The 22,967-nt window shown below is 42.1% G+C and overlaps 3 protein-coding genes across 3 annotated transcripts; all 3 read left to right on the top strand.

Moving 5' to 3' along the window:
- The first annotated feature begins 3,553 nt into the window (after nt 1-3,553).
- LOC128856604 (uncharacterized) lies at nt 3,554-6,618 on the top strand. Its single transcript, XM_054091914.1, has 2 exons — nt 3,554-6,538; nt 6,601-6,618. Exons 1-2 carry the CDS (start codon nt 3,554-3,556, stop codon nt 6,616-6,618), a joined length of 3,003 nt encoding a protein of 1,000 aa, XP_053947889.1.
- Nucleotides 6,619-6,952: 334 nt separating this feature from the next.
- Nucleotides 6,953-8,074, top strand: LOC128856601 (uncharacterized). Its single transcript, XM_054091911.1, has one exon. The coding sequence runs from the start codon at nt 6,953-6,955 to the stop codon at nt 8,072-8,074; it is 1,122 nt and encodes a 373-aa protein (XP_053947886.1).
- A 4,065-nt stretch (nt 8,075-12,139) lies between these two features.
- On the top strand, nt 12,140-21,761 carry LOC128856309 (post-GPI attachment to proteins factor 2-like). Its single transcript, XM_054091605.1, has 5 exons — nt 12,140-12,874; nt 18,115-18,390; nt 18,561-18,834; nt 20,761-20,982; nt 21,079-21,761. The coding sequence occupies exons 1-5, from the start codon at nt 12,704-12,706 to the stop codon at nt 21,240-21,242; spliced, it is 1,107 nt and encodes a 368-aa protein (XP_053947580.1). The 5' UTR covers nt 12,140-12,703; the 3' UTR covers nt 21,243-21,761.
- Nucleotides 21,762-22,967: the final 1,206 nt, after the last annotated feature.

Raw genomic sequence — 22,967 nt, 5'->3', positions numbered from 1 at the left:
AACTATTTTTTAATCCATTTAATACCAAATTGAAGTTTTATCTAGTATCAGACAACCTTAAAGATGTGCTCCCTCTTCCAACGTCTTCTGTCATACGCATAATTCTTTATTTGACTCCAGGAACCAAAACGCATCAGTACGCACCATTCTCACCCAAGTCATCTTCGGTCGATCATGCGCTTTTTCCCCTTGAGGGTTCCACTCGAACGCCATTTTTGTAATGTTGGCGTTGTCTTTTCGAAGTGGCCATCCAGCTCCATTTAATCTTTTTTTAATTTCTCCCGTCGATGGGCATGTTGTGTGTGAGCGCGTAGAGAACCTCATTTGAGATGGTGTTTGACCAGAAAACTCGGCAGATTATAAAGGGTGTTTTTTTTTAGAGTTTAGGTTTTCAAGATGAAATAAAACGTATATAATTTAATGTTATGGCCAAGAATTTAGCTTTATTATAAAGATAAGGGTTTGCCATTATGTTTTAAAAATGATTTCGGGCAAGTGGCCGCCGCGGCTGGCTGAAATAAATTCCAGGCGAGAGGCCCAATTTTCGACCACTTTTTGCAGCAATTGGGGCCGTACGTCAGCAATAACGCGCCGAATATTCCCTTCCAAGACGTCAATCGTCTCGGGCTTATCTGCGTAGACAAGCGACTTCACATAGCCCCACAAGAAATAGTCCAGCGGTGTTATATCGCACGATCTTGGAGGCCACGCCACAGGTCCACGGCGCGAGATAATGCGCTCACCAAAAGTTTCCTTCAATAAATCGATTGTTGCGTTGGCTGTATGGCATGTAGCGCCGTCTTGTTGGAACCAAAGGTCGTCCACATCAACATCGTCCAATTCAGGCACGAAAAAGTCATTAATCATGGCTCTATAGCGCTCTCCATTGACTGTAACATTATGGCCGGCTTCATTTTTAAAGAAATATGGAATGAATGATTCCCTCTGCCCATAGAGCACACCAAACAGTGACTTTTTGAGGATGTAACGGCGTCTCAGCAATGGCTTGTGGATTATGTTCACTCCAAATGCGACAATTTTGCTTATTGACATAACCATTCAACCAAAAGTGCGCTTCATCGCTGAACAAAATTTTCTTCGATGCGTCGCGCGAGCCGAACCATTATTTTCGTAATAAATTTACACGATTTGCAAACGTTGTTCAGGTGTAAGCCTATTCATTATGAAATGGCAAACCAAACTGAGCATAAATCAAGTGACAGCTGTCAAAAAGACCATCTACGAAAAAAGTAGTGCCAACTTGAAAACCTAACCTCTAAAAAAGACACCCTTTATGTAGCTATTTGTGAATAAAAACGAGAAATGTGTTGCAGATTGCGCCAGTAACTTTGAACCAGTCTTTAAACCATACAGAAGGACAATTTAGTGCTAGTGTTAAAGTTCTTCAGTTTAGTATTTCGGGAAATAACATTTGAGTCGTAAATTCGTTTGAGCTGGAAGAAAGCTGCGCGCGCTTTGCTAATGTTGGAATCTACGTCAGCATTTGCTTCACCACCCTTTGTTATCACATTGCCCAGATAAGTAAACTATTTAACGTCATCAATTGCTACAGTGTCGACATCCAGACAGATGATTTGAGACAGCGGTGACATGTCCATATGCGCATGAGTTTTGTCTTAGCCATATTTACCTTCAGGTCCACCAGCTTTGCGTTTTCATAGAGATTTTCTAATTTCGTCTTTATTCCGTGCAGCGAATGAAGGCTCAAACTTTAGAAAGCAACCCTCCTAAACTTGGCGCGATCGAGAGACTTGTCATTAAATCAATCAGTAAGTAAAAGCTGAACAGTTCTTTAAAAGGATTGGCGATAATCCAACAAGGTGAGTTTGCTTTGTCGTTTTTATTAGCCTGATCCCATTTTCTACGTAATTAAGTAATAAAGAAAGTGAACGAAAATAATCTGGCAGTTGGGCTCGGGAGGCAATCCACTCCTCCATTTAACTATACTTCGAAATTAAGCCGGGAAAATCTGCAAATAGATTAGCAGCTTCTAACGAAGAATGGGCTTGCATTTCGTTAAAAAAATTGTAGATGGAATGCTTGAGTATATTGATGATGCATCTTCAAAAAGCCTTGGGGCTTCATTTTTTTACTGACTCAAATTACCGAACTTAGTTTCTCTTAAGAACTGGACGTAACGCTTTGAAGTACAAAGACAAAATACGCAAGTATCCTTCCATATAGAGAGAGGAACTTGACATTTAAAATTTTCTTCGTCGAATTTTTCAGTGCCCTTAATTCTTTAGTATACCTTGGATTCTTATATACATATATAATTGGCACGTACATCCTTTCTGGGTGTTTGACCGAGCTCCTCCTCCTATTTGTGGTGTGCGTCTTGATGTTTTCCCACAAACGGAGGGACTTGCAGCTCTAAGCTGACTCCGAACGGCAGATATTCTTTATGAGGAGCCTTTTCATGGCAGACTTACACTCGTAGGTAGGGCGACCGCTATTAGAATAAACTTTTTCTTCATTTTCACCGAGAACTCCGAATGGTAATCACGCACCAACCTATTCGGCTACGGTGGACTCTTATATCTACATTATATGGTAGGGATTAGTGGTTGTTGTTGTTGTCGAAGTGGTTCAGTTTTTCCACTGAAATAATCCTAATTAGTGATCAACATCGTTTTACTACCACTGCCCTCGTGTGATGATGTTTTTCTTTTGTTTCCTAAGTCAGATCCATTTAGTGAGGTCCAGCAAATTTTTTATCTCGATGTCTGACATCTCATTAATTCGCTGCAAGAAAGGCTTACCAGCGGAGGCGCGGAGTCGTACCCTAGCTAGCCCTGGACATTCACATAAGTAGTGGAAAAGACTTTCCTTCGCTCCTTCCGCTTGACAGCTTCTGCAGATGGCATTGAAGGGTAGGTTGAGTTTAGCTGCATGATCCCCTACTTTCCAATGGCCTGTAAGGGTTGCAGTGATGCGTGAAGATGTTTGGCCGAGAGCATCCTAACAGATCATTCGTCCTTTGCACTTTGTACGACGGCCATGTGTTTTTTGTTGTAATACATGTAGTTAATTGCTTCCATCTTCTTTCGGCTTGTTGTGAACCCCTGATTAGTTGTAAAAATATTGGGAACCCCTGATTACTTGTAAAACGTTGGGAACCCTTGATTAGTTGTAAAAATATTTGGTGTACTATATACTTTATGTATTTGATTCCCGCTAATTCTGTGTATGCGTGTTTGTACACAACTAGTATGTCCGCACAATAGGTAACGGTCAATGCAGAGTTCCTATTTCGTTGTTTCTTGTTCGCGTACATATGTACAAACGCGCATATATAGAATTAGCGCTAATTTGTATGTGTCCTTCGCCGAATTTGCCGCTGCGTTAATGACTGGTTCGATTTCAGAAATCAGTCGTTAGCCAGCGGAGGGAGGACACACTGCGAAATAAACGCTACAACGCACGGAAAGTTAAATTCGCAATTCCCTCTTTTTTTTCACAAAAACTTTATTTCGCACGTCCGTTCGAAGTCATTTGTTCGCCACTTGTTCCAGCCAGGACCTAGGTAAGCATGGCGACACCAGTTTCAAAGGCCACTACACCTGCATCAGTAGCCGACCAGCAAAGGGTGTCGGATACTGGCACTGCCGTCGGTGTAGTGGATTTGCCAAGTGCTCCCGTTGCCGAGGGAGTCACCACTCGTGCTTCATCTGCCGCCCGCCAAGAAGTGATGTTCCAGGCTATGCAAAAACGCATCGCCGCGCTTGAACGTAGCCTGAAAGTTGCCCAAGACAAAATAAGGGAACACGAGTTAACCAACGAAGCCCAGCGCGCTGATGCGCAAAGCATAGCCAGTGCACCCAGCGACAGTTCCGCCAACGAATCTGCCTTGCCGTCATCAAGCCTGCCGATGACACAGATCCAGTTGCTTCAGCCGCAATCGCCGTTAATAACATGTGCTGCTACCTGTGTGCATACGGTGCAGCCGCCGCCGCCTCAGAACGCTACACGTTATCAGATGTACACCGCTACTCGTTCCTCACCGCTTATTTACACATCCTCAACAAATGGGACGTACAGCAGCTCGACTTTGCCTCCGGGCGACACATTTGTTAGCAGTCTTCCGTCAACGGTGCCAATTTCCGCTAATGTGGGCTCCTTACCCTTGCAGTTTTCAACCCAGCCAAGGAAATTGCAAGATTTGCCGGAGTTTAGCGGGAAACCAGAGGACTGGCCGATATTTTTTACTGCCTACACCGAGTCAACCACTGTCTATGGGTACAGTCGCTTTGAGAACAACTTACGCCTGCAGAAGTGCTTAAAGGGTGAAGCCCGAGAAGCTGTTAAATCGCTACTAATCCATCCAAACAACGTGGCCAATATCATAGAGCAACTTAAGTTCCGATTCGGTCGCCCAGAGCAATTAATTCGAAGCCAGCTAGCCCATGTTCGAGAAATTGCCCCGATATCGGAAAGCTCAGTGGTAAAGTTGATACCATTTGCGACGAAGATTAGCAACGCCTGTGCATTTTTACGTTCTGCATGTGGCGGAGAGCAGTATTTAGTGAATCCAACACTCCTCGATGAGCTCGTCGGAAAGTTACCCATGAGCAAGCGTATCGAATGGGCAGTCTTTGCGTCATCTTTACAGCCTTACGCAACTGTTCAGCATTTTAGCGATTGGCTCACTCAACTTGCCAACGTCATCTGCACGGTTTACGATGGAGAAGCAGCGAAAGATTCGAAGCGTCGGGTTGTGTTGCACGCTGCCGAATCTCAACGTCATTCAGCCTGCCCTATTTGCCAGGGCCAACATAAGCCAGCCGATTGTACGCAGTTTAGTCAACTTACAGTGCCGGAAAGGTGGGAGGAAGTGAAGCGACGTCACCTTTGTTTTTCTTGTCTCAACGTTGGACATGGGTCGCGCAATTGCCAACGGCGCAAACTATGTTCAACTGACGGGTGCAAACGGTGGCATCATAAATTGTTGCACGATATTGGGAAAATAATCGATGGGTCATCAAACCAGTCACCGCGGCCTCGAGATCGCCAACGACGTACTTCCATTGCCGATACACATACAGGTATTAGTACGAGGACGCAGCCAGCGTCTCGTATTGAACAGCAAGGTGATGCGGGTGCAGCGGTCCTTAGTTGCAGTACAGATAACAATAGTAAGTTATTATTTCGGATTCTGCCGGTCGTGCTGTATGGGAACCAAAAGCGCGTTGAGACGTACGCACTTTTAGATGAAGGTTCGTCAATAACAATGATTGATAGCACACTAATTGAAGAGCTCGGCTTACGTGGCCGGACTGAACGCTTGAACCTACAGTGGTTCGGAGGACGTGCCGCTCAGGAGTCGGCCATGGTGGTAGATCTACTCGTGAGTGGTGCCGGTATGCAAAAGAGACATAAGTTACGAAGGGTTTATGGTGTTTCAAACTTGCAGCTGCCTTCTCAGAGTCTGAATAAATCCGATTTGCGTTGCCATGAAAGCCAATTGAATAAGCTGGCAGTTGAACCATACGCACAAGTCAAGCCAAAGCTGCTAATCGGACTCGACCACTGCCACCTCGGTTTGCCGTCAACTACAATGCAGCTAAACAAGTGTGGGCCATTCGCTGCGAATACTGAGCTAGGATGGGTTGTATTTGGGCCAACAATGAACTCCGATCCATCATTGCCATCATGCTTATTCGTTAACTGCCACACTGATCAATCTCTACATAATATGGTTGCTGAATACTTCGAGACGGAAAGCTTTGGTGTTCGAGCTGCACCTATCATGGAGAGTGAAGCTGACGTCCGTGCTCGGGAAATCTTGAAGTCTACTACATGCCGTGTTGAAGGAAGGTACCAGACTGGTCTGCTCTGGAAACGTTCCGACATACAGCTACCTGCCAGCTATTCTATGGCTTTGAAAAGATTAGCGGGTGTTGAAGCAAAAATGAGGCGCGATACAGACTTTGCCGCTGAATATAACCGCATCATAAGTTCTTACGTCATGAAGGACTACGCACGAAAGCTGTCGCCAGAAGAAGCCGCTTTAACTTGCAATAGAACATGGTACCTGCCTCATTTTGCCGTGAAGAATCCAAATAAGCCAGGCAAGTTACGCATGGTGTTCGACGCAGCTGCTGAGGTGGACGGTGTGTCCCTTAATTCACAGCTTATGAAGGGTCCGCAAGAGTATCGGTCTTTGCCTGCTATACTATTCCACTTTCGGGAAGGAGCAACGGGCGTGTGTGGGGACATCAAAGAGATGTTTCACCAGGTGCTGGTTCAACGTGACGACAGATGTGCGCAACGATTTCTTTGGCACCAAGGTGATACTACCAGACAGCCCGAGGTATATGAGATCCGCGTAATGACCTTTGGAGCAGCATGTTCGCCTTGCGCCGCCAATTATGTGAAGACGATCAATGCGTTGGAGTATGGCAACAAAGTCAAGGGTGCTACCCGAGCCGTGAAATCGATACTGGACTACCATTATGTCGATGACTATGTCGATAGCTTTGACACAGAGGAAGAAGCAGCTGACATAACGAAACAAGTTCGCGCAATACATAAGATGGCCGGTTTCGATCTTTGTAATTTCGCGTCAAACTCATTAAGAGTGACAGAAGCACTTAGTGGTGACGGGAATATCCGTCAAATAGCAAATAAAGAAGGAGTACTGGTGGACAGAGTCCTCGGTTTGTTTTGGCAGGCATCAACCGACACTTTTGGGTTTAAACTGAGATTCAACAACGTGGATTCCAACGTTTTGGACGGAGGGCGCCGTCCGACGAAGCGAGAACTTCTCAGTGTGGTCATGTCGATCTTCGACCCGCTGGGCTTTCTTAGCAACTTTGTAGTGAGCGCTAAGATCCTCATGCGGGAAGTGTGGAAGAATGACATCCGGTGGGACGAGCCACTGCCAAACAACGTAAACACCGCATGGGAAGGATGGCGTAAACAACTGCCAATGGTCGCCGAATATACCGTCCCTCGATACTATTATCGAAATGGGAAACCTGAAGTTTTGCAGCTCCATGTTTTCGTCGACGCCAGCGAGGATGCCTTTGCCGCGGTAGCCTACTGGAGGTCAACTAATGCCGCCGGTGAGGTTGAAGTCGCATTTATATCTGAAAAAACTAAATGCGCGCCGATGAAGTCATTGACGGTCCCTCGATTGGAGCTTCAGGCAGCTGTATTGGGTACGCGTTTGCTGAATTGCCTACGAGAGGAGCACTCCTTGCACATCGATGACTGCGTCATTTGGAGTGACTCCAAAACAGTGATCCAGTGGCTTCGAAGTGAACATCGACGCTATAAGCCATTTGTGCAGCATCGGATCGCCGAGATATTAGCCACAACTACTACTGCAAACTGGAGATGGCTACCTACCGAGCACAATGTCGCTGATGAGGCTACTCGAGCTAATAACTTTGTCGACTTCAGCTCGTCCGCCCGTTGGTCCTGCGGCCCACCATTTTTGTTACGAGAAGAGCAGTATTGGCCGACAGAGAGCTCTACATGCAATCATCATGAGGAAGCTGACAAGGAACTACGTCCTAAATTCGCCCTTGCAATCGTAAGCTGTACGTTTCTAGACTATAACCGATTCTCTACATTCAGTAAACTGGTGAGAACGACAGCATGGGTCCTGCGATTCATTGACGTTTGCCGCCGCCGTAAACCGCCAGACCGAGGCTATGGGTTGACTGCCAAAGAAGTTGAGACTGCTAAGCTTTGTTTGTGCCGCCTCGTTCAACGCGGTGAATACGCCGAAGAGTTTCAGCACATCGAAAGCGGTCGCAACCTGCCACGCACCAGTTCGCTCATTCAACTTTCGCCGTATATAGACGAAGATGGTGTTCTTCGTGTACGAGGACGCATAGAAGCTGCCAGCTGGCTCCCAATAAGCGCGAGACGCCCTATCATACTACCGCCAAAGCATTGTTTCTCAAATCTGGTCGCCATGCACTACCACGTCAAAATGCATCATCAAAATCTAGGAGCTGACGTACGCACTTCGAGTGGATTAAAGCGCCGTGCCGTCTCCAAATTGGCAGTTCTGGACGTTGATGATGGTGAATCGGGTTGATTCACGGAGGCGGGAATGTTGTGAACCCCTGATTAGTTGTAAAAATATTGGGAACCCCTGATTACTTGTAAAACGTTGGGAACCCTTGATTAGTTGTAAAAATATTTGGTGTACTATATACTTTATGTATTTGATTCCCGCTAATTCTGTGTATGCGTGTTTGTACACAACTAGTATGTCCGCACAATAGGTAACGGTCAATGCAGAGTTCCTATTTCGTTGTTTCTTGTTCGCGTACATATGTACAAACGCGCATATATAGAATTAGCGCTAATTTGTATGTGTCCTTCGCCGAATTTGCCGCTGCGTTAATGACTGGTTCGATTTCAGAAATCAGTCGTTAGCCAGCGGAGGGAGGACACACTGCGAAATAAACGCTACAACGCACGGAAAGTTAAATTCGCAATTCCCTCTTTTTTTTCACACGGCTGAATCATGATAGTGTGAAGCAATGGATGCTTTTAATGTGTGGAGTGGGGTGGAGACTGCCACCGCCTCTGCTATGTCTAGTGTCGAACCTTTTCTTGTTAGCTCATCCGCTATCTCCATAGCCCGTATGTTCCTATGATCGGGAACCCATGTCAGAGTAATTTCAAGCCGGCATTAGTGGTATAATATGTATGTATGTATATAAATTTCATTTATTTTAGGCTTAAAAATATCAAAACATTCGAATACTTCGACTACAGTAAACAACGCATCCCAGTCAAGTAAGAAAATGGTATCATTAAATATATCGAAATTGCAGTTTGTAAACAAAAAGACGCTACCATAGCCGAATGAGTGAATACCATTTGGAAGTGCGTAGGTTCGCATCTTCGTGTATGAAATACAAAAATGATAGAAAGTTTTTTCTAATAGTGATGGTCCCTCGGCAGACAACCGTAAGCCTCCATGAAAACTCTCCTCACAAAAAATATCTGCCCTTCGGAGTCGGATTTGAACTCATAAGATTCGAATTACAAAGTAAGTGGAGCATGATGGACACCGGGTGTCGACAAAGCGTCGAAGCATTCATGTAATGAAAAAATCATGCTGTTACTAATAAAATAATTAATATAATATTATAATAAAGAAGATCTAAAATTCGTAAGAGTTTATTCAAAAAGCTATTTACTTGAGTCCGATCAATATTTCAAAAATTCAATTGAAATTGGAAAAAATGTTTCTAGTAGCGACTGTCAGCTTCCCCTCAAAATGAAATGCCACTTCACTCTCTCAATTTCTCCTACTTTGTTGGAGTTTTGCGTACGTGAACGCGAAAAGCTGTTACTTTGGGACCATCATCATCATGCACAGCACTAAAGTTCGGCACAGCACCGCAATTTTTCTCCATGCATTTCGGTCCATAGCCATACTACGGTAGTTGGTCGCTCAAAGTCTTCAACGCCATCTAATCATCTTTTCTGCGTCGCCCTGTTTGCTTTTCACCATACAAGCGTGCATCCAAAACTTTGCGAGATATTCTTTCAACTGACATTCTGCGATCGTGTCCTAGTCATCGGATGAGCTGTGATTTTACAAACCGCACGACGTTTTCACCTTGTAGGAATTCTTTTAGTTCGGAATTATATCTGATGCGATAGAGACCAGTTTCTTCTAATACCGGATCCAGTATTATTCTTTCCAATATGCTTAATTGTGTAATTGTATCTGCTTTCAGTGTCCGCGTTAAGTCCATATGTTGCCACTGGTCGAATCAGTGTTTTATATATTTTGATTTTTGTTTTTATACGCAAAAAGCTGGCTTCTTAACAGTTTAACCCCTTGCCATGCCATTTAGCTCGACGCAACTCGAGCCCAAGTATTATGCGTGGTAAACAGATCATAATAATATACATGAACTACTTTGTAACAGCAATTATGAGACTCGTGACTAACTCTGGTGGCGTACCGATAGAAACTAACATTCAATCACGACCCGGGCTCGTGAAGTTTATGTTTGATTCGACTGACTGTACACGACCTCGGCTCGTAATATTTATTTTTGGTCCGACGATCTTTTCACGAGCCTGGCTCGTCATATTCAGGCTTGGACCAAAATTTGTATCAAAAGTCAGATTCGTTAAAGCACGGCAAGGGGCTAACGTGGCTAAATATGCTCTGTTTGCAGCCTGCACACATTCTTGGGTTGCAATCGTTGTTTCATGCGTTCTACTGAGAAGAAGTCCTAGATATTTAATATGATCAATACTTTCAAGTTTAGGATCGCCGATTGTAAGCTCTGGCGCTTTTCTCAACGTCTTAAGTCTTGCGAGGTATTTCGTTTAGCTTTCATTGATCTTTCATCCAAAGAATTTTGCTTTTATTTGAAGTGCTTGGAATATTTCTTTTAGAACATTCATATTTCTCGCGAGGATGACCAGGTCCTCCACAAACTCAATTCTCCTGTACGGCAGCCAAATATAGGGAATTGTGCTAAAATTGCAAAGCCACTCTCAAAGCACTGGAGGCTGTACAACGAACTGCGGCAATTAGAGTCACTTCAGCCTACCGCATTGCCTCAGGCGCAGCAATTTTTGTGATCAGCGGGGAGGTACCCGTCGACCTCATGGTACGGGAACGAATGGATGCTTGGGACTCCAAGAAGAAACACGTTATTTGCGTCGCGGAACGGAGATGCCAAACGTGCTGCGGTGGCAACACCGATGGGACACGGAACCGAGTGGTAGATGAACGGTGAAACTTATTCCATGAATAGGCAAATGAATCCAAAGGAGCTTCGGAGCAGTGAGTTGCTTCTTAACTCAGTTCGACAAAGAAATACATCGAGAACGTACTACGGAAAAAAAATAGATTTCGACACAGTGCAACAAAGCGAAGCCGCACAGATAGCGACACAAGAAGACGAGCCTATAGCAGGAAAGCTGGCTACAAATATGGTGCGCCCAGAGGTGGGTGAATAGAATTGGTACTTTATGGATGCCATTCCGGGTCCACCTGAAGTAATATAGAAAGCAATCCCGGGAAGGATGCCTCCCCAAGAGGAGAGGAGGGATCGTTTTAGTGGCCACACCACACGACGCAGTAGACGACGGTCGCTGTAAGGGCGAAGATATTTTGAACTCTACCTCACCCACCAAAGAAAAAAATTACCAGATCATCAGCAAAGCCGCTTATTTGGGAAGTTTTGGTGAATGTAGTCGCTTATGGATAAACATCTTTAATTACATAATCTAGGATCAGATTGAAGACAAGCATCTCCCTGCTTTACTCCTGTTTCAACTCTGAATGAATAATACCCTTTGCCTTGTAAGAGGCGGCGGGTTACACTTAATAGCGAAGCCAATGTTTTCGGTATTCTTTGCATGCGTGACACGCATTCAATTTTTCTTCTTTGAATACTATCGAAAAAATCTATAAAGATGCAAGTTAACGAAACTTTTTAAACTTTGGCAAAGCTTTAACCGGCCGTCGACCTTCCACTCCTAAAACTACGTTGCTACTCGCCTAATATTTGTTCAGCGTACCCATTCAGCCTCTCAGTAACTGGATATTAGTTTATTCCTTGTTTGGGAAATTTTACAAAAACAAAATACTTGGAAAGCATTGCCGAATACTGGAGTTGTAACTTTAGTGATAGAAAAAGCGGTTGTCTCTCAGCAGGCAATGGCAAGCCTCCGAGTGTATTTCTGCCATGAAAACTATGGTCATAAAAAAACATTTACCGTTTAGAGTCGGCTTGAAACTGTGGGCCCCTCCATTTGTAGAATAACAGCAAGGCGCACGCCATAAATAGGAGGAGGAGCTCGGCCAAACACCCAAAAAGGGTGTACGCGCCAATTATTTATTTATTTTTGATTATTAAATTTCGATCTGAAAAGCCTCAACGTATTATTTTTATACACAAATATCTTCTTTTATATTGCCTGACTTTTGTATTTGACTGTAATATTTTGAGAAGTTTTTCACATAGTACAATCGGCCTCACAAATACGAGTGCAACAACGACGTGCACATGACAAATATGGCGAATAAAGTGAAAAGGAAAATCCATGGTGACATAACAGCAGCACATCCTCAAAGCAACACTGCTTCCGCGTATTGTGTAAGACTGAAGCGGAAAGTGATTGAATGTGGGGAAAAATCGAAATCGAAATTTGTTATTTAGAAAATTTTCAAAAGTCGCTGACTAAGTGAATCTAAGTGAATTGATTATAAAACCCATGGATATGAAAAAGTAAAAACAAGACGCACAATTCATAGTGAGGCAAATACATAGTTGATGGTGCACATGCGAGTATGCGTGTATGAATATTTGTTCGCCACCCACGCATATAGTTGAAGAAGCGACGGCTTGCAGCCTCACTCAGGCAGCGTGTTAGCGAAAAAATCGATATTTCTTGAATATTTACGTAAAGTATAAATAAAATGCAAAGCATGTGGCAAGTGCAGGGCAAAGTGAAATTTTAGCATAAAGCCAATTTAAAAACATACGTTCAGCGAGCAACCAGGCAGCAAAGCCTTGCTATTATTTTGTGAGAGTCTATCGGCGGAGTGAAGTTTGTGCAAATAAAGTTTATTTGCGCATACGAGCACTCGTACTCACCTACATATAAGTTTTATTCATAGCGGCTGTGTTCGGGTGTGTTTTTGTTTTTGTGTTTGGAGCGTCAGGCCTGTGCTGCAATGATGGATGGTGTGACCGCGAATGCTGAATTGAAAGATATGTCCGACTCCAGTGATAGGCCGAGTTCAGCTTGTGACAGCAGTGGTGCAGTCTTGCGTAACTCAAAGAATTTGACGGCATTACCGCTGGCTCAGCAGGCCAACGAGCACTCGAATGATGATGAGCAGTTGGTAAGCATTAAAGTAGAGAGGAGGGGAAGGGAAAATTAAAATTAAAGTTTAAGTTTAAGCTACACTTTTTATGTGTGTAAGTGTGCGTGCAGAGTGCTTGAGAATGGATTTAACCATCCGTTGGACATCTTTTTTAAAACCGTCGGTTGGGCACCCGGATCTGGACTTTTTTCGTGCTGCTCAGGAGCCTTTTTAAAAGAATATTTTTTATATCCATAAATTGATAGAAACTTAAATTTTAGGAACCTACCTGGAAGCTCCAGTCGTTAGCTATAACAGAAATATGTTAAATTCTCATCCAAAGTAGAAAAAGTCTGGTCAGACCCGGGTGCCCAGCGGAGGATTAATGCCCTTAATAATTTTTTTTAATATATGTACTTATTTTCATGTTTATATGTATGTAAAATCCTGTAAGCAGGAGAAGGGGTCGACTGAATTGGCCTCAGAGACCTTCTACCCGGTCATCGGTCAAAGGGGAGCTCCACAAATTATTTCTCAGGAAAGCGCAGAAAAGATGGGGAGCTCCATTTCTTCCTGTGCTATTTCGAAAACCCCTTAGCACAAGATGACCTCCTACCCGGTCATCGGCATCCCTCTGAATGTTGTTAAAAAGGGAACTGCACAAATTATTTCTCAGGAGAGCGGAGAAAAGATGGGGAGCTCAATTTCTGCGTGTCCTATTTCGAAAACCCTTTGGCCCCAATACGATATACGAAGGACTCAGAAAGTTCTTTGGACTCCTCTTCATTTAATTTACAAACTCGTAGCTGTGTTTACCGGTCACTGGACGATCGGCACACTCGCGGAAAAGCTAGAGTTACCATTTAGCCCCCATTGTAGAAACTGTGGAGACCTTTCAAAGAAGGATACTGTTGAGCACTTTCTCTGTAAATGTCCGGGTTTGGCAGCTAGACGATTAAGGTCACGATAAGGTGCTCTTTTCTTCGACAGTCTGGGGCAGTGCGCCAACCTAAAGCCCATCAATCTTCTCCATTATATCAACACCTCTGGCTGGCTGTAGATATCTGCTTGTTGGACTGGCACTTCAACCATTTCACCTACCCACCTATGTATGTATGTATTAACCTCATCGCTCGGCGCTTCGCAGTAAATACCATTGGGATCGCTTACCACCGGATCGGTATCTCCGAAAGTATCCGTGGACCGAGAGGAACTGAGTTAAGAAGTAACTTACTGCTCCGAAGCTCCTTTGGACTCATTTGCCTATTGATGGAATAAGTTTCGCCGTTCATCTGCCACCCGGTTCCGTGTCCCATCGGTGTTGCCACCGCAGCACGTTTGGCATCTTCGTTCTGCGACGTATGTGGTGACGTGCTTCTTCTTGGAGTTCCACGCAACCATTCGTTCTCCGGCCATGAGGTCGATGGGTATCTCCCCGCTGATCATAAAGTCTGCAGTGCCAGCGACAGTGCTGTAGGCTGAGGCAATTCTGAGTGTCGCTGTTCGTTGCACAGCATCCAGTGCTTTGCGCTTGGCTTTGCAGTTTTGCACAATTGTCGAGACTTCGCTGCCCTAAAGGAGAATTGAGTTTGTGGCCTAACCACCGATAAGTGTTTGAAGGACGCATAGGTGTATACCTCTTTTTACATAGTCAAGCGGCAATTAAGGTAACATCTAAACTTGCTAAGTGGACACTCTTGAGCTTCTGGCAGAAGAAAAAAATGCTGTTATTTCGTCCTAGCCACCTGGTAAACACCTTTATGTGACAGAACTCCTTGTGTGGCACTAGCTAACGGTTTTCCATATTTAAAATTAGTGAGTGGTTAAAACCAGAGCAAACTAGGTACTGTAGTCCGATGAGGAGCCTCAGTCAGGCGCCACTATGTGGTCATACGCTCAGTAGAACATTAAGGCACTGTGTGGGGCTGACATTAAGTTGCTCTCTGGTTAGCCATATGGACAGCGGTTTTACGAGCACCGATTCATCGATCTACTGCATTAGATTTCCTTCTAAATATCCGAGCTCGGATCATCATTTGATGTTTCATGCCCGGAGATTCGAACCTGTGAACTTCCGAATGGTATGTCATGCAAAAAACCAATCGGCTACGGTGTTCGCCGTACGAGAAACTTCTTGAGAAGCCTTGTCTTGCTATTTTACAATGTGGTACCAGTGGAAATTGCACCAGATATAACTACCACTGTACGAGCCGTAATCAGACTAAGAGGCTCCGACCTCAAGCTTGACCTCACTAACGGACATTCAAGTATTCTCAGAAAAGATACATTCTTCACGCAAATTCCATTAAGAGAAGAGTAGGCGGGGTGTAGAAATTGGAGACAGGGGCTGGTGAATCTTTTTACGGATGGCTCACAATTGGATCAAAGAGTTGGTGGAGGAGTTTTCTGTGAGAAGCTCCTCATCAAACTCAAGCTATGGCTACCGGATCACTGCTGTGTATTCCACGTGGAGGGAGCCGCAAGCAAAGAAGCAACTGATTCGCTGCTTTTTTGCAGTAACTGTCAGGGAAGTAAATAGTTACTCCGAGCGGCAATTACTCCGAACATCAATCAGGATCCTAAGCTCAATGATGTTGCACTCGAAACTGGGCGGGGAATGTCATGTCTCTCTTTCGATTGCATCTAAATTCTTTGATATTAGGCACATCCGGATAACTGGCCGCAGGAACATTACAGGAAATTGCTGGCCGTATGAGCTAGTTAAACAGGAAGCCTGTGAGATGGTTTCTTCGGTAAATGAGAGAATTGGGACTATGACTACCTCTGGCCTGCTTCTGGAAGGGTGAGCTTCGCGTCAACTCAGCGATCGTTGGGAAAGTACACAAACTTGTAAGATCGAGAAATCCTTCTGACCACTTGTGAATAAGTGGCGCACGAAGAGCTTCTAAGGTTAGCAAAGCCTGATCTCTCAAATTTTGTAGGTGCCTTTAGAAGGCATTGTTTGTGAGATATGCATTATTTCAAGTTCTTCGAGCTGTTCTATTTATGCGAGGCATCTTGGTGCTTACTTTTTTGCTACGGTTGCTGATATTAAGGGTGCCAAATTTATAGCTATCAAATTTTAAATTGAAATAAAACAATGAAAATTTAAATTGATCAGGCAATCTTTATTATTTTTGAGTAGAACCATTCAAAGAATTAATTTTTTAAATACAAAGTGAAGTCCAAAATAAACAAGCTGGTGTCATAAAAATGTTTTTGATGGCGCCATCTTTTTAATGAGTTAGTGCGTCGGAAGTTACATCCTTAGTTGACTTCCAGTGAAAGCTCGGCGATATTCGGTTCAGTGGAAGCGAAGTTATTGCACCTAAAGTGTCAGTATGTTTGTGTCATCGGCGCAAAAATGAGTTTCGAACAAAGAGCTAATATCAAAGTTTTAAAATCGGTAAAGAGTTTACCGAGACATTTGAATTTATGTACAAAGTTTATGGCGGTGCTTGTCTATCTCGTGCCAGAGCTCATGAGTGGTTTACACGTTTCAGGATATGAGGAAGTGAGGACATAAATGACAACCAACCTACGGGAGGCCCAAAATCAGTTTTCACTGAAAACTCCATCGAGGTTGTTCGTAAATTGCTCAAAAATGAACCGAAATTATCGTTGAATTTCATGGAATCCGAGTTGAATATCTCCAAAGCATCGATTTATCGCATTTTAACTGATCATTTGGGCTTAAGAAAGGTCTGTGCACGATTCATGCCGCACAAGTTGGCTGAGGACCAAAAATTGCTCAGAATTCAACATTCGAAAGACCTCATTGAAGACGCGAGAAAAGACGATAACTTCCTTTACAACATTATAACTGGTGATCAAACGAGGTTTTTCCAACATGAACCTGAAACTAAGCGTCAAACCGCCGATTGGAAGGCCCCAGACGAGCTACCACCCAAAAAATCGTTTTAGAGAAGCCAAAAATCAAGTCGATGCTCATTTGTTTTTACGATTCCAAGGGAATTCTCCACAAGGAGTTCATGCCAACGGGCCAAACCGTCAATGCAATTTTCTATCTTGGTGTTTTGAAGCATTTGTTGCATCGCATTCTTCGAATTCGCCCTTAATACTGCGAACCACCTTCTCATCGATCTATTCTTGTGGCTAGAAATCGCATTTTAACCATCAATCACTCACCTTATTCGCCTGATATGGTTCACTGTGACTTCTCTCATGAAAGAAAAAAACGTTTTGCGTCCGTAGAAGGCATCCAAACGGCTTGTACCGACATCCTGAAGGACATTCCGATCAATAACCTGAGACACTCTTTCGAACAGCTTTTAGATCACGCAAAACAGTGTTTCGGGGCCAGAGGGGACTATTTTGAATGAATAAACTCGAAACTATCAGAAAAAAGCTCCTGTCGTTTCTCTTTTAGCTCAGTCTTGCTTATTTTGGACTTCACCTTGTATAATCCCTTTCAAATGTTAGCCGCAATTTTGAATGACTGGAGGACTTCGGTCGCTATCTCGTGAATAGGTTCCCAATACCTTGGTGTTAATCTGCGATTTTCGTTAATACCTCACACATAGTTTTTTTATTTTTTTTCGACTCACCTGGCAAACTCAATGGCAAACCTTTTTGCAAACCTAAGTTTATTTTTATTAACTTCCAAACTTTAATAGCAAACTAAATTTAATTTGAAATTAATATTTTCTAATTATTTATATTCAAATTAGTTACAAAATAAAAATTGTTCATTGTCGCGAGCTTCGTTATATCGAGGTTTCACTGCATTTAAATATCAGTTTTCATGCGTTATTTACTTTGTAATGGAAATATTTATTTAATTTTGCAATTTATTAAATTTGTGTAATCCGTTTCAACCTCCCCGCAAAAATATACCATTTCCCCACTACTTATCTACCGTTCATGCTCGTCCTTCTCTCGAATGACCTGAATTTACTTGTCAATGTATGAATGTAGCCACATACATTTACTGTCACCGCTGATGAGTTGTCATGATGAGATGCTTTTATGTAATTTATTACTTGCTATTGATTTTCAATGTTTGTTTTTTGCTTGTTTGCGTGCCTGTCATGTTTTCGCCCTCCCACGGCGAACAAAAATGCTAAATGGGGTGTTGTGGGCAGACATGGCGTATGAGTGACATTAACAATAGCGCACGACCACAATTAACGAGCACAATTTAACTTGCTCTTCTTCTTCTTCTTCCTTTTATTCCTATTCATACAATTCTTCTCGTTTTTTTTCATTGTTTTTTTGCGCTTATTCTACGCTTTCTCGCTTCCTTCCGCCGCTTGCAGTTTTGCGCAACAGCAACAAAAACAACAACAGCCGCAACGACAGCAGCCGCCGCTACCGCTACCGCTAACGCCACCGCCGCAGCAACAGTCACAAATATGTCTTCGCTGTCATCGACGTCCACCACGTCTGCAGCGCTCCCCGCTGCCGTGCATTTCTTGGCCAGCTTCCATCAGATTTGTGTGGTGACTGCTCTGCTTCCATTGGTGACACTATTCACCTGTTTCGTCACCGCGTACGTCTTCCAATATGACGATGTGCACGAAACGCATTGCCGTGTAAGTTTGTAGAGTTCGTAGTTGTCCTTTACAGTGCAAGTCGCATGCAAGGGCACTTTCACTCTAATATGCGATTGCCCATTAGGCAGCTAATGAATTTTCAATTGTAATGCCTTCGATTGCTTGATGTTAATGATTTTTCTTTTTTTTTCGTTTCGTTTCGTATGCAGGTCTACAACGTTGTACCATCGATAAGTGCCATTACCGGCGTCAGTCCACAACGCTACTTCTGGCGCCTGAGTATTGCCTTACACATCGGACCACGTTTTCCCATCGCCTTCGTGTATAAGAATTATTACCGCAGTTTGTTGGGCAATTTGCAGCAACGTCGGCCGCATCTGGTGGCGAAGGCCGATAAAATGATTACGTTAATTTTAGTTTTGAATATCATCGAAATTTCATCGTTGGGCGGCGTCACCTACATTTCGAATAGAGAGAATTACCGTAAGTAAATACATAGAAAAATTTATTTAAGTTTGTGCAGGGATTTTTGTGGTGGTAAATCAGGCGGCAGGCTAATCGCCTACACTGTCAGAAAGCAAACTAGATTAACGAAACCAACGCAAGACAAGTCTTGTCGAGGCCCTATGCTCCCGAGAGGAGTGAACAAGGGGAAAAAATAAAAAAAATCAGGCGTTTGGAATTCAATTTAATTCGGCTATAAAAAAAATGCATGAATACTTTTCAAAGAAAACATTTTTCTTTACAAATATGGAAGTCATTTTTAGCTTCTTTATTTTAAGAAAAATAATTGAAGAAATTTTACTAAAATGAAGTAAAGCCACGAGTTAAGACAAAGAAGTTTAGTGAAGAAGTGAAAGAAGATTAATGAGTTAATAGAAAGGCAGACATGGTGAAGTTTTCAAAATCACAGAGGATTAAATAGTCAAGACACGTGACACATACGGAGGCGGAGAGAGTACAGAAGAGATCATCAGAGACTAATGACTAAGGACTTGGGACAAGCGAAAGAAGTCAAGAAAGTCTAAACTATAGTGGAAAGATGAAATAGCAGAAAACATTCTAAAAATGAGAGTTAGAAACTGGGAAAAGACTGCTTGTGAACGAGAAGAATGAAGAAAAGCCGTCTGGCAGGCAAATGCTCACAAGTAGCTGGAGCAGGCTTTGCACTAACCTAATCTGCCAACATCCCAGGGAGTGTTTGATAGAAAGATTCCGTGGAAGATTTTTGGACCTTTGCACGTTGGCAACGGCGAATATCGCAGGCGATGGAACGATGAGCTGTATGAGCTTTACGACGAATAGACGTAGTGCAGTGAATAAAGATCCAGCGGCTACGTTGGCTGGGTCCTGTCGTCCGAATGGATACAAACGCTCCGGCTCTGAAAGTATTCGATGCGGTACCAGCTAGTGGTAGTAGAGGAAGAGGAAGGCCTCCTCTGCGTTGGAAAGATCAAGTGGAGAAGGACTTGGCTTCACTTGGTGTGTCCAATTGGCGTCGGTTAGCACGAGAAAGAAACGACTGGCGCGCTTTGTTAAGCTCGGCCAAAATCGCATAAGCGGTTATCGCGCCAATTAAGAAGAAGAATTGGATGGTATTGATGTGGACAACGTTTATTTTCAACAAGACGGCGCTACGTGTCACACAAGCAACGAAACCATTGATATTTTACGGGAAAAGTTTCACAACCGTATTATCTCTTGAAGAGGTGGTCACATTTGGCCACCGAGATCTGGTGATTTAACACCTTGTGACTTTTTTCTTTGGGGCACGTGAAAGAGAAGGCCTACGCCAACAACCCAGGGTCGATTCAAGACTTCAAAGATGGGATTCGTGAGGCTGTTGAGGACATAGGGCAGCCACTTTACAATTCGGTTGTGGAAAATTTCATCAAAAGGATATTGTCCTATATGCGTGTTCATGGTGGTCATTTGCCTGATGTTATTTTCCACTATCAGCAGCATACCTTCCTCTTTATAATGAAATCAACATTCGATAATTTATATTAAAAAATAGCATTTTCCTTTGAATATCAAAATAACACCTCTCATTGGAAAACCCTGTATAGCTGAACACTTATATTATTTTAACTTGTTTCTATTTAAACTTTTTCACTACAGATCATTCAAAATTGGGCTTTTTATTTGTTTATTGTATGATTTAATGATTTGCTGTCTATTTCTTACAAGTAAAAAATTATCCAATTAAAGTTAACTTCAAACTTCCCCGTAAAGTTAAACACCACTCTACGCGCCCTCAATTTCCCCTTCCTTGCAAGTTTGTCATGTAGAACAAATGCAAAACGTGACAGTTAGAAACAGTTGGTATAAACAGTGGCTCAGGAGACCACTATTTATATAACTTTTATAACTTTTTCTAACACTTTCCCTACTTTCTATGTCTTCCAGCAATTCACGAAAAAATCTTCATTACATTTATGGTTTGCTCACTCTGCTACATGTTGGCCACAATCAAATTGCACGGCATACTCTTCGAGGATGAAAGCCAACTATTGCCCCTACAACGCGATTCAATCAAATGGAAGAAAATACTTTTCACCACCTCCATTATCAGTACCGTTGGTTTGTTGGTATTTTTTGCCAAACACCGTTTCTACTGTCATGATTTGGGTAAGTTGCAGCAAAATTGATCATATTTTTATTACTAACTAATTACTAACTATTTTTGTTTTTGAATTTTATACATTTACTTTATAATTCGTACAGCATTCAGTTGGTTCGCTTTCTTCGAGTACGTGATCGCCTTTGCGAATATGCTTTTCCATTTCACAATCATTTGGGATTTCCCATCGCAATTTATGCTAATCGTGCAGGGATCGAGAAATAAAGTTGAGGAAATGATCGGTCGAGTGAGCGCGAAGTGGGATTAAACGCAATCGGAATTACATACGTAGGCCGTTGATATTTCACGAGAGCACGAACATGTACACGAACACATGTAGAAGGTGCTCGTGTGTAGTATTCGTTGTGACTTGGATATCAAGCGTTATACACACAATCATATGTGTGTAGGTATGCAGTTGGATTCGGTGGTTTGGTAACGGAATAAATCAATTTATTTTGATTTGTTAGTGCTTGACAGACGTGTTTGAGTAACTTCGGAGAGCGCGCTTCCACTGTGAATTATCACCAATTCATTTTTTTAAAGCATTTCTTTTTGTTTTCGAGAAGTATATACAGAAATACTAGTGCATAGATAAGCGTAGTGTGAAGGTAAAAGTCTCCTAACAGCAGCTTGCGAAAAGCCATAGTTAAATTCATTTCAAAACATGCAAATATATTCACAAGAAAATGTTTGTATATATAAATTTAATTGCACATATTTATAAATAATCATAAATAATTTAAATTATTTTCGAAATAAGTTTTAAAATACAATAACACTTTTATTCCGTTGTTAAATATAGATTTCAAATAGTTTTGTGAAATTTTTAAAAATAAGGCAACGACACAAGTTTTAAATGCACTTAGAAAGCAAAAGTAGTTGCAATTTACATACATACAAAATGCTAAAAATATCTCAATTACTCAAAAACGTTATGACTTATTGTACATGTACATACACAGTGATGAATATTTTAAAAATAAAGTTGTTACGTACTCAGTGAATTTGTAATAGAATCTTAGCTCTGTATACACAAACAATTTTAAATTTTACAGCTAATTTAGTGAAACGAGTTTCTATAAAATAAATTTAGCATTATTTCTACTTAGCAAACTAAGGTTCAAATGCTGTACAATGCTTATAAATCCTACAAGACAGCTGACTAGCATATAAGCACTCATATTATCATCATCACTATCCTCATCTGATAGTTTCCCCTTGTCGGTGTGATATTCAATCTCTCTTTTACCAATAAGAAATTCCTCTTATAACTGAAAAAATATATCTACTATGCTCTAAAGGCAAGGCAACTAATCATTTTTATTCTTACAATGTAATAACTGCTGACAACTAAACTCCTCATTGTCGTCATCACAAACTTTTCAGCACTAATAATCATACTTCTCATTTTTGTTCTCAAAAAGTAATCAGCACTGATGGGCCAAACTACTCATTTTCATTATCAAAAAGTAATCAACACAAACTCCTCATTTTCGTAAAAAGTAATCAGACTGAGGAGTTTTTGTCATCATAAAATGTTTTAGTTAGAAATATATACAATTTATAGTTTTTTGTTTATTTTGTTTAATTTATGTTTTTTGTTTAGAAAACTTTTACATATCAATTTGGTGTTTTATCCACGGGGATTCGCGCTCACGAATTTTTTCAAATGTTAGCCTAGCATCTACTCATTCGGCTATGGTGACTATACAACAAAGACAGCCCAATTTCACACTAGTACTTTTTTCAGAGCAGCCGCATTATATCGTTGAAATCGTTAAAATTAATCAACACTGATGACAAAAACTCCACATTCTCGTTAAAATCGTTAAAAAGATACAGACTGAAGAGTTTTTTTTATCATAAAATGTTTTATTTAGAAATATATAACATTTATATTTTTTTGTTTTCATTAGAAAACTTTTACATATCAATTCGGTGTTTCATCCACGGAGTTTGGAACTCACGAGTTTTCAAGTTTTACCCAAGC

The sequence above is a fragment of the Anastrepha ludens genome, chromosome 3, assembly GCF_028408465.1.
Source record: "Anastrepha ludens isolate Willacy chromosome 3, idAnaLude1.1, whole genome shotgun sequence".
Taxonomy (NCBI): Eukaryota; Metazoa; Arthropoda; class Insecta; order Diptera; family Tephritidae; genus Anastrepha; species Anastrepha ludens.
The sequence above is the reverse complement of the archived record's forward strand: the minus strand, read 5'-3'. Positions and strand labels throughout refer to the sequence as shown.

Coding starts and splice junctions, on each gene's coding strand:
- LOC128856604 (XM_054091914.1), top strand. CDS start 3,554: ATGGCGACACCAGTTTCAAAGGCCACTACACCTGCATCAGTAGCCGAC.
- LOC128856601 (XM_054091911.1), top strand. CDS start 6,953: ATGGTCGCCGAATATACCGTCCCTCGATACTATTATCGAAATGGGAAA.
- LOC128856309 (XM_054091605.1), top strand. CDS start 12,704: ATGATGGATGGTGTGACCGCGAATGCTGAATTGAAAGATATGTCCGAC. Junction 18,391..18,560: donor TGCACGAAACGCATTGCCGT/GTAAGTTTGTAG, acceptor TTTCGTATGCAG/GTCTACAACGTTGTACCATC. Junction 18,835..20,760: donor TTCGAATAGAGAGAATTACC/GTAAGTAAATAC, acceptor TATGTCTTCCAG/CAATTCACGAAAAAATCTTC.